General features: G+C 39.2%; 2 protein-coding genes across 2 annotated transcripts; both read right to left on the reverse strand.

Moving 5' to 3' along the window:
* Window positions 1–2,052: 2,052 nt before the first annotated feature.
* Window positions 2,053–5,129, reverse strand: LOC146382392 (uncharacterized). Its single transcript, XM_084932501.1, has 5 exons — window positions 4,970–5,129; window positions 4,401–4,639; window positions 4,142–4,289; window positions 3,379–3,488; window positions 2,053–2,935 (listed from the first exon to the last, which is right to left on the reverse strand). Exons 3-5 carry the CDS (start codon window positions 4,284–4,286, stop codon window positions 2,624–2,626), a joined length of 567 nt encoding a protein of 188 aa, XP_084788627.1. The 5' UTR covers window positions 4,287–4,289; window positions 4,401–4,639; window positions 4,970–5,129; the 3' UTR covers window positions 2,053–2,623.
* A 113-nt stretch (window positions 5,130–5,242) lies between these two features.
* On the reverse strand, window positions 5,243–8,772 carry LOC146382393 (uncharacterized). Its single transcript, XM_084936741.1, has 2 exons — window positions 8,761–8,772; window positions 5,243–8,548 (listed from the first exon to the last, which is right to left on the reverse strand). Exons 1-2 carry the CDS (start codon window positions 8,770–8,772, stop codon window positions 7,958–7,960), a joined length of 603 nt encoding a protein of 200 aa, XP_084792867.1. The 3' UTR covers window positions 5,243–7,957.
* Window positions 8,773–11,136: the final 2,364 nt, after the last annotated feature.

Consider the following 11,136-nt stretch of genomic DNA (forward strand, 5'->3'; position numbering starts at 1 on the left):
TGAGGACTGCTGTCTGTCTGTGAGAAGCTCATTAACACCAAGGTCAGTTTCATCAAGCCCTCAAGCTGTCATTATTCTCATATTACCAGCAAGGTGGGAAATAAAAAGGTGTATTGGGCATGTTTTGTAAACCTTAGAACTGCATGCAAATTCTGTGGTATTGATGCAAATGCATACAGTACATATAAAGATGTGAACAACATTGCAATTCAAACCGCTCCTCCCTCTTACACATGTCTAGACACACAGAAACCCTTAGTCATGCACCAAATGTGTATATTTTTAAAGCCGTTTCTCAAGCGAGCTTTTGGAAATTAAGAGCAGGTAGCAGGTGCTTGTTAAAATGAATATTACACAAATATTTATGCAAAGCTATTTTATCAGTGATTGCAGATGGTCCTGTTAGTTTGAGTGGCTGAATAACAATCTATATCTCTGGAAAACATTTACTCAAATAAATCCATGTATTATAACTTGCAAGCTTCTTGCAAGTCTAAGATTGTTTTTCCTCATGATTATCAAGTAATTTAATGCCTTTCACCACAGTTTTCTATATTGTGGACCCTGAAAGAAGCTTCAACGTGTGTTAATATGTGAACAACATCAGTACAGAATACATCGATATCCCGAGTGAAGAAATGCCTCTTAAGGAGACACAGGCAGGGGCAACATTAGCCTACACATCAGCCATGTGGAGTTAAACTGTTAATTTTCCAGATCAGTCTGAGTGGTTGGTGCACAAGTAGAGCACCTTTAAAACTGGATCACTGACTGCTGGTTGTTTTAGCAGCTAGTTTTTCTCTATATAGTCTGACACTGGACTCTTTCTTGTCTTTCCCATGTTACTGGAAAGCACTGATGGGAAACATATAAACAACCAGACAAGGTAATTGCCACCCCTGTGCCCTAAGCCTAGCTCTCAACTCAGCTGTCAAAATCTAAAAGACAAAAAGCTTCTTGTTACTGTGCCTAGGTACATGGCAACATGTTTGCAGAAGACAGATTTTCAGAGACTGAGAGTCACTTGTCTGCATCCTTTGGTCTTTTTGCTCCTTCTCTGGATTGTCACTCAGCCTCCTTCTCTCCTCTCCTGTTAGTAATGCCTGTGTTATTCTATGGATATTCCTGAGCAGTTTGGAGGCAGCCGTTCCACTTGTTTATCCCTTTCTCTTTCAATAAGAGACTGAGGGGAAAAAATTCAAACTCTAGGTGACAATACAGCCAAATCCATTCCATTCTCTACTGAGATCAGTGATGCTCTCTCTTTTTTTTTAACCAAAGGTATATAGACTTCGAATAGCAAGGTTAACACAGAGTGATTTTTACCACTAACACAAACACCTGTGCAATTTATCTCCATAAAGCAACAATGTAAATGTTATTCTTGGTTCAATACATAGTCATGACTTCTCTGCACTGGAAAAAGTGGCCCTCCAAAAACAAGAAAAAAAACTTAATACAAGATATTTTTTGCTTGAAATAAGTGAAAAAAATCTGCCAATGGAACAAGTGAAAATTCTCTTGACAAGATTTCTTGAAATAAGACAGTGAATCAAGCCTTACGAGATCTTGAAATTAGCTGGAAAAACTCATTCTTAGCTATATTTTACTAGTGTTGTGAAGTTTTTGTGTCTCATAATAAGTTTGTGGTGCTCAAAAGTAGTATTTTCCCCTCAAAAATAGCATTTTTTCTATAAACCTCACAACATCATCCTCATTGTTTTCAGTGTATATAACTTATTTTCAGTTCTAAAAATGTGACACCAATCTAGATTTAAGTCCAACACCTTACTTGAAATAAGATTAGAAATTGGCATTTTGAGACAAAATGTATTAAAGTTAGCGTTCTTTTACTAGTATTAGGCAATCTTTTTTGTAATAATTCTCTATTTCTAGTGCATTTACCCCATATTCAAGACTTTTACCTACTGCTTATAAGACAAAAAAATGAGAACTATAGACTTCAAAAGCAACAACTTTATTGATAAAACCCCATAAACAGAGGGGACTACATAAAAGAAAGCCATTTTGCAGTGACTTTTTTCCCCTGCCCAATCTAACACTAAACACAACTGTAACATATGTGCATTGCACAGGCAAAGTACAGACAAACACTGCTAGGCTAAAACTCCTCAACCTGTAACATTTATTATTACAAAGTGCTTTTAACATGAACATTTGACCACATTCTTCAAACAATACCATAACATTATCATTAAGGATGCACAGTATTTGATTTTTCAGCTATATCTAATATTTTACAGTTGTACTAGCCAATACCCAATAAAGCAATTCTTACTTTTATACCAAACTAGTCAGTCTCAGCTTAGTCAATTTACTCTTTCACAGTAGAGCCTATTTTCTGAATAGTCTTCTGTCTAAACTCAACATTAAAAAAAAATAAAAAATCTTAAAATTAACTAAAAGCGAGGCTGTCTCTGCACTGCACAAACCAAACACAAAATGTCGGCATGTTAGCCAATATTATCGTGCACCCTTAATTATAACACTGGGCTAACCTGGCCAAATTACAAACAAAAATCAATCGCAACCAACATGGACTGTAGTAGCCGTGGAAGGAGAGAGGAAGTGCTTTCCTATAGTCCATCTGACCATATTGGCTTTACTGGCCAATAAAAGCAGTCCACTCAGCCATGCTCTTCTTGTAAGATGATGTGAGATCTCTCTCATGGATTTTGTCCAAGAGAACCTCCGTCTGTATGACGGAAAGCAGAGTGGCTACACACTTTGGGTATGTAAGGTGAAGGGTGTAATAGTAGGCCATAAGGTATAAAGCACCCTCGGTAACCAAGTCTTTTGGAAATGTGGTTATTGGCACATCTCCTACCGCTAGGATGCAGTTGGATGGACTCACAATCAGGACTGGGCAGGAGAGAGGACGTTTCATCAGATAGGTATTAGGGTCTTCTTGGTCCTTTAACACATAACACAGACATACTTTTGTAAGGATGATGCACTTTTGTTTCAAACACATAACTAAAGCTAAATTACAACAAAAGTTGAGGTTCTGAGAAAACACATCTGAAATTGTTACTTTTAATTATTCTCGATGGAATTACTGTTCACATCAGCCTTCCTGAAAAACAGAAAACCAAGGCTACATTTAATTAGGTATCATTGAGGTGATAAAAATGTGCTACCACGTAATGCATCCATGTTTGTATTTACTGGTCACAGAGACCTAACCTGTGAGAACCCTCATTCCAAAAATGTGTTTTAGGTGCCTTTTGAAGGCTTAGAACATATAATATGTGAATATAAAATACTTTGGCACTCATCAGAAGAAGCATTTTTTTAATACTGTTGTCCCAAAAAGAACAAAAACAAAAAACAACTGCTACATTTTACACAACTCACCTCAAGGACATGCACCAGAGCCTCACTCGCATCCCGTGCCCTCTTTGGAGGAGCAGAGGTGGATGGGAACAGTGATGGCAGCACATGTAGGATCTCAAGAGCCTGTTCAGCTATACAGAAAAAAGAATCATCATCTCATTACCACACTTAAACAAAATCCTCAAGATCAAAAAAAACAAAACAACAACAACAAATATTTGGCCAGTGATGACCATCGTGGATTGAAAAGGTGAACAACAAGACACTAGCACATGCAAGTTAAAGCTGTAATCCATAGTTTAAGCTTGTCACAGTAACCTAAAAAAATGCTAAATGGTGTAGATAATTGTTGTATACTGTGTTTACAGTAGGCTAATATGACTTATGCTTGAATGCTAACTACACCTACATTGACCTACATTGCATTAATGTCAGTCTGTAAAACTTAATGCTGAGGAGGGGAGGGAGGGGGAACAAAAAGGGATTTATCTTACATTGTATGTTGTGTAGTGAGCCTACACAACAACCTTTTCCTAAACTGGCCTGTTGGTTTGTATTTTTAGCCTTTTGTAGCGTTGAGTCTGTTTTCCCTGCGCGTAACTACTAAAGGTGCGGCTTTCAGCTCCTTCAAGAAGGAGAGGGGGAGTGGGGGATTAGGCCTTTAAAATTTCAAATTCTCCTCCTCCTGTCCTCAGTGACATTACTTTACGGTCTACTGCTTTAACATGCTTAAAGATCCAAACTATACTCTGATGACCAATAACACCAAAACATCATTGCTTACCTTTATCCATTCCCATTGGGGGCTTCAGCGTCTTTTTCCATACACCAAAAAACTGCACCTTCTGGCAGAAATCTTGCCATCTTCCCTTCAGTTCATTGATGAAGTTGGCATTTTCTTTATCCAAAATGCGATGAAGCTCCTCCATCACCTATAAAATATTCAGCATACCAATACAAACATGTCAATGCATCACTGAGGAGCAAGAAGTTGGTGATAAACATTGTTTGGCTTGAATCATGTGGATTCAACAATGACTTACATGTCCAATGTCCTTGAAGCAAGGATATGCTTCTAGAACCTTTTTGTGTCTGTCCTCCTCGCGAATAGTATTTGAATCAATGAATGCTCTTCTGGCTGAAAATTCCAAATCCAGGAGCTGAGAGACATCATGGTGGTTTTGGTTTTTTCTTTGAAACAAAGTTTGTAGGGTCTTGTAGTGTTTGGCCAAGGTTGCTGGACAGTGGGTGTCTGGACTGTTGATATCTGCAGGCTTGTTTGCTGCAAGACACAAAATTACATAAATAATGTCTCTCACTTTAAAAAAAAATCGTATGTCATTAAAATGACAAATGTCAGAAATCTGCCATAAAAAATATAGACTATACTTTAATGGAGTTAAATCTTAAAAAAAAAAAAAAAAACTACAGCTCTGAACTTAACTATTAAATATTTATTCATTTTTCAAAATATTTACCATGTAAATGCCAATTTACATATGGTTATGCAATCATATACAATTATATGTAGGCACACAAGTGCACCCCTACAAAGATGTGCCCACACACACACACACACACACACAGCCATGAGGCAGTTGGATGGACTCACTATTAGGACTTAACAGGGTAGAGGGTTCTTCTTCAAGTATGTTTTGTGCTTTCCTTTTTCCTTAAAGACATAGCAAAGAGATATTTTGTGTCAGGGTAATACATTTTAAAAATTAGTTTGGAACCCAAATAAAAAAACAGTTAAAAAGAGAAAAAAAAGCCTCTAGTGAGGCACATTGTTTTTTAAAAACATTACTTTACATGATATACTGAGTGGTTATAGACAGTGATGTTGCACAGACTTATACTATAAACACACCACAGTACTCAGCTCTTTAAATTTATAATATACTGGCTTTTATTAATACCAATACTAACACTAGAAATACAAAACTGTCAAAACACAACCAATCATGAGTTTTAAATAGAAGAACATCACCAAAAATGTCAATGTGTGTAAATTACACAATAAAATTAAATCAAGCACTATTCAAAACTGCATTACTAAAACACATTTAGCATTTGGTTTATGGTAACAAACGTAGAAGATCTTATGAAATATGTATGGTCATACGGTCAAGATAGTAGCTAGAAGAATACCAGGGTTGGCAACAGAGCATTTGGTCTGGAGGGACAAGCAGTTTTAATGAGAAGCTATTTTATTCAAATAGGATAAAGTACATTCTTTCTCTCTTTACAGTCACACAGGCTATGTCCACAAAACAGAGGTTATGAACTAAAATTTAGTAAAAACTAGTAAAAAAAAATGTATCAAGAGGCAGTAATGCATAATTATAACTTCTACACAGGGCCACCTTTAAAAGTGCAAAACATATTTGTCTAGGGGGATAGTACACAAAACAGGAGAGACATTTTCTAAAGGTACAGAAGGTCTAAGGAGCTTGGAAAGAAAAGCATCTGGACTTCTTTAAGTTGCTTGAAGACGTTTCACCTCTCTTCCGAGAAGCTTCTTCAGTTCTAGCTGAAGAACTGAAGGACTCATCACACACTAAGACATTTGCGTCACTGCCTGTGAGTGAAGAATATCCTCAACGCATTTTAATGCAATCACCTTGTAGATTGAACAGTAGCCTAGCACAACAATTGGATACCTGCTTGTGGTTCCATTTAAAAACCCAGAAACTTATTTAAAGGTATTAAAAAGTTTTCATCAGATTGAGGTTAGTCTGCTTTTCCGTTGTAGCAAAAACCCATTAAAATTGAGGAAATTAGTATATTACACACTGAGCAAGGACTTTTGAGATACTATTTTGACTACTTTGGTCTGACAGTGCAAATATCTCCTTTCAAAAGCTTTTAGAAGCTGAGAAAAGTTCCTGTGGAAGAAAACCACTCATGCATTGTTTTTCTTGAATTATCAGTGGCTAAGTAGCATTTTGAACACACTGATTTCATTATATGGTCATTACATGTAGCTCAAAATAATCATAATCAAAAAATAACACACACTAATATAAAAATGCGCTGACAGTTGATGTATGCCAGTTTCTCAGCTGTAAGAATATCTTTTGTGCAAATGATTTACACTTTGCATTTTCACCTCAACATGATAGTAGGTTATGTGTTTAAAGTTCCATAAACATAAATGAGCTTATTTATAAAAAATATCAGCCTTAATTGGTCTGTGGAAAAGTCTCAAAACATATTTAGTAGATTTACTGGTACTCGGAAAAACCTCACAATGTCACTGATTGTTGAATCCTTGTTTTGTATGGAGTGTTGAATAACTAATGCGGCTATCCATGCTGAACCTGGTGCACAGAAAGTAAGCAGGAATTTGGAGTGCTGAGTGGTATTCTGAGCAGAAGGAAACAGTCAGCTTAGGGTGCTTCTCTCTCTGTAATCTGCACCATCAATGCACTTTCACTGATCCACTTAACATTATCCTTATATCCACTGCAGCAGCTGTATATTTGTTTGCAGATGTTGGCAGCTATCAGCGAATAGTTATCAGCTATTTTGAAACAAAAAACAACACTTTTTATCCATAACAAGAACTCCATAACAGAAAATAAACTGTACAACAGAAAATACAAATGCTATTTATGGTCTCCTCACAACAATGATAAGAAAAACAAACTGGGCCAATATGGCATGTTTGTTAATACAGAGATACACATGTTAATGTGATCTCTGGTCTCTCACTCAGAGACACAGGTCTCCGAGTGTCCAGCATTCAGATGGCTACCTATGGACACTCATGTGAGAGAAAATCTGCTCACACAGATATGTAGAGCAAAATACAGCAACAAATCCAGCTGCGTTTGCAAACTTTGACCCCCACAGAGTCGAATCAGCTGCTGTCCTCTGTGTCCAGCCAGGCAAATCCAGCTGCTCATAAAAGCTTTCTGGTTTGATCAGAAAAGAAAACATTGGTCCATACACCTGAAAGTCCCGAAAACACATTGTGAATTCTGTCTCGAGTCTACGGATGTATCCATGTATTTCCGTGGTGCTGATGCTGTGCTGAATGGACAGATCCTGAAGCAGATGGTCAGATGATTTCTATACATTTTACATCAGATAAAAACTTTGGTTCTAACATTCAGATAATTATGTATTAAAAGCCAGACATTTTAACACTTAGAGTCCCAGAGAGCAGCCATTTGGCTTTTCTACCTTTAAAACCCGCCTTCCAGCCAAATGGCTGGTAGGCTTTTAGCTAGGCTTTAGCTTCAGCCAAGTGGAAGCTAAATTGGCTAGTCATTCATATGTAAATTAGGTTGTTACCTGAGAATTCTGGAGGGGAGTGGGGGTGTGTGAATGGGGGGGAGCTGCTTGATGCATTCTCAATCATCCAGGAAAATAAATCTCCAAAAGTCACCAAATTGGAGTGGTTAGTTTCCAGAGCCACAAGGAAACTTGTGTTTCAGTTTGCCATCTTAGGGAGAAATCAACACACATGGGTGTATTTCCTTTGTTGCTGAGAGTTATTGATAAAAACAGTACAAAAAAACCCCAACCATTTGTACACATATTTACAAATAATAATAAAAAGTGAGTGAGTACATTTCAACATTTTCAGCAATCACTCACAATCCTGGCACTGCCATGGTATCTGTAGTCTGCATTTACCACATGTGTAGCTGTAGCAGTGAACACATCGCACAGTGGCATGGTTGTTCTTGCATTTGTGTTTGACCTGACACATGGCTCTTTTTCCAGGGCTAGGTGTGGAGGGTTGTGTCTGAAGCAACTGTTCTTTTCTTGCCTTTTTCCCAGCTACATGAGAGTGAGCCAACTCTCTTGCAAGCTCCACCAGGAAGTCCACCCGTCTTTCCTTCGTCCCGGTGCATGCTTGATACAGCACATGTGCATTCAGTGCTGCCATGTCAATCATGTTATAGAACACAGCAACTGGCCAGCGCCGTGTTCCTCTGCGGACAGTGTACTCCCGCACCATCTGGTCCATCACATCCACGCCACACTTTGTGGTGTTGTAAAGGGTGACAGTGTTTGGCTTCCTTTTGGTAGTGTTATCAGTCTGAACCACGCTGTGCATGCTGCTAAGAATATAGACTGTCTTCTTCCGTTTGGCTGCATACGCTGTCAGCGTGGCAGCAGAGGTTGAAAACACCAAAGAGTAAGAAAAAAAGTATTTCTTTGTGCCCCCCTTTCCCTGTTAATGCCCTACCTGCCCCCCCTGGCAAAACTTTGCTAGACCCGCAGGGAGACTCTGCTGACCGTCTGCCCCGCGGTCATGTAGGCTCTCCACAAGCTTAGTTGTCTGTTCTTTGTGTGTTTTGATTAAAGAATGTTAGCTACCGCTCACCGCTCGTCTGCAGGCTTTATTTAAATGGAAAACTTCCACAACAAAATGGCGTCACGAACAGGATGGTCCATGTGGTCAATGAACAATGGTTCCGTGGACGTGCTGATCACCCCTGAGGAAAAAGGTACGTTTGTCCTACCACCTGTTGAAGTAAAGGAAATGGAGGAGTCACGGAGCCGTGTGTTTCAGCCACCACCGAGACCATCAACTTTGAGGGGACTCCTGCAGATGGGTGAGTTGTAGCTAACTTTGGATACAGTCATGGGGAGTTTTTTGTCTGGCCGAGCGGTGAAGTGTCTGCTGCTCCGGAGTTCGAGTCTCCGGAAGGAAAATCCTGGGGTTCAAGTCCCCAGGCTTGTGTTTGGTTCCAGTGTTGTGCAAAGAAAAGCAATCGTCTGCCAGAAAGTAATTGCAAAAACACCGGTCCATCACAGGGAACGGTGGTTCGAGTCCACCGTTGATAATCACGTCTGCACAATACAGTGTGCGGAGTGATGATATTTTAGCACTTTTCTGCCGAGAAGGGAAGAAGGCCATTGCAGGGGACGCTCTGATTGTAAATATGGGATCTAGATCCAGTAGCGGCAGACGTTACACCGGGTGGCCAGGGACAAAACTCAGTGTGTGACTGTATGGTAAGAACTGTGGGTAAAAGTATGTTCTGTAAGATGGCAGAGAATGGTTGTGTGAGAAAGGGTTCACTGAGCATGAACCAGTTGAAAGTTAGAAGAACAGTTGGGGAGAAGGGAAAAGAAATGTTGAATAAGTGAGTTAATAGGTTGATGTGTGGGTGCAAAACAGTGAAAAATGGGTTTAAAAATGTTGAAAATGGGGAACAAAAACAAGAAAAGAAAAAAAAAAGAGAGGAGTCTAGAAATGTGTGTAACAGTTGTTTCCAACTAGCGGGAGAAGGTGGTACTGCAGGCCACCAGCTTCCCTAGGGTGGACACACACAAAATTAGCAGAATTGTTGATGAAAATAAGCAATAAAATTAGGGAAAGGGTTTTCTGTTTAATGATCAAAATGTCTCAGTGTGTCACTTGCAGGTGAAGAGCAGACCTGGATACATTTTCCACGTGCAGCAGTTGGGAGAAAATTATAGGTTAACACCATTAGAAACACTCAAGCCAAGTTTTGGCTGAATTTTTTTACAGCTTAACTTCCATGTGTTTGTTGTGAAGAAAAGGTCCAGCAGCAGCAGCTGTGCAAGACAGCGGCAGCAAGGAGAAAAATTGCATCATCATGACTGGATGGATGGAGATGTGCATTTCCAACGAGCTGCAACTTCACTGTGTGTGAATGGACTTTTGAAAAGACTGCCTGAGTTGGACATTTGCCACTTTTGGAGCAAAATGGCAAGATGAGACAGTGGAAAACAGGACAAAGCTGAAAGACAACTGACTCCTACTGGACTGCTGCAAGGGGGGGAGATGAGACCACAGTGGAAGGAGCAGGGGAAGACATGGAGGAAGGCTGTTTTAGTGTGGGAAATTAAATTTGGGTTTAGGAAACTGGGAAGAAAAAACGACTGCCTTGCATGGAGAATTGAAAAGTGTCTGGAGCACCGCAAAGAGGAGAGGTACACAATAATTACACAAACAGAAAAATCCATTAATCCTACTAACACAAACACACATGCAATGAAGCTCATGAAGATCAAACAGTATTTTTAAGCATGCATTTCTGTTACCATCATCTTGTCCGGTTCACTTAGTAGGTTAAGAAGTGATACATAGACTAGTGAACTAGTATTATTTTTGGGGAAGGATGATTGAATCATAGCAGGGGTGAACAGAATGCTGCAGGGGGGTCAGATGAGTGGAGACTAATAGATTCTTGAGTTTCTTGTTCCTGATGTGTGGGGGAGGTCTTATCATGACACACATCTGGTTACATTGGAAAACAAAACTCATTATCTAATAGAATATTGCTGTTGTGTGAGGTGTGACTGGTGGATGAAAGTTTGGGGGATTTACTTGGCTGATGCATTTTCTTCGCATTTTCTTTTGGTACCACTTTGAACCTGCCAATTAGTTTTGTTTTGATCTATCATTCTAAGAGAGTATGTTTAGGCAAGTCCTAAAACTAGGCCTTCATATTTTTTGATTTTTAACAGTGCACAGTTTTTCAAGCAGGCCTGCAAGATTGGAATCGAAAGCGCTTGAACAATCGCAAGTGAGCTTCTCCAAAATTAAAATGGGCTCGAGAGAAAGCCACTTATTTGGGACAATCAGAAAACAAGTCCCTGCCAAAAAGGAGGTAATCCAGTCTAAATTTTTTTCTTTTTTTGAAATGGCGTCATTGCTGACAGTAGAAACTTATTGCGTCAAGAGAGGTTCTACTGTCAGCAAATAAAAAACGGAGACTGACTGGACTGACAAAGGCTTGACTGACTTGACACCAGTATGCAAGATTGCACCTCCACCTAGACAGT

The sequence above is a fragment of the Perissodus microlepis genome, chromosome 7 (genome assembly GCF_051167445.1).
Source record: "Perissodus microlepis isolate ML-2025 ecotype Zambia chromosome 7, ASM5116744v1, whole genome shotgun sequence".
In the NCBI taxonomy this organism is placed as follows: domain Eukaryota; kingdom Metazoa; phylum Chordata; class Actinopteri; order Cichliformes; family Cichlidae; genus Perissodus; species Perissodus microlepis.

What these genes read in the sequence shown, in the direction of transcription:
- LOC146382392 (XM_084932501.1), bottom strand. Translation starts at nt 4,286, where the DNA reads ATGGAGGAGCTTCATCGCATTTTGGATAAAGAAAATGCCAACTTCATC. An exon ending in CCCAATGGGAATGGATAAAG is followed by an intron (nt 3,489 to 4,141) that starts GTAAGCAATGAT and finishes TTTTCTGTATAG; the next exon opens with CTGAACAGGCTCTTGAGATC. An exon ending in CTCTGGTGCATGTCCTTGAG is followed by an intron (nt 2,936 to 3,378) that starts GTGAGTTGTGTA and finishes TATGTGTTAAAG; the next exon opens with GACCAAGAAGACCCTAATAC.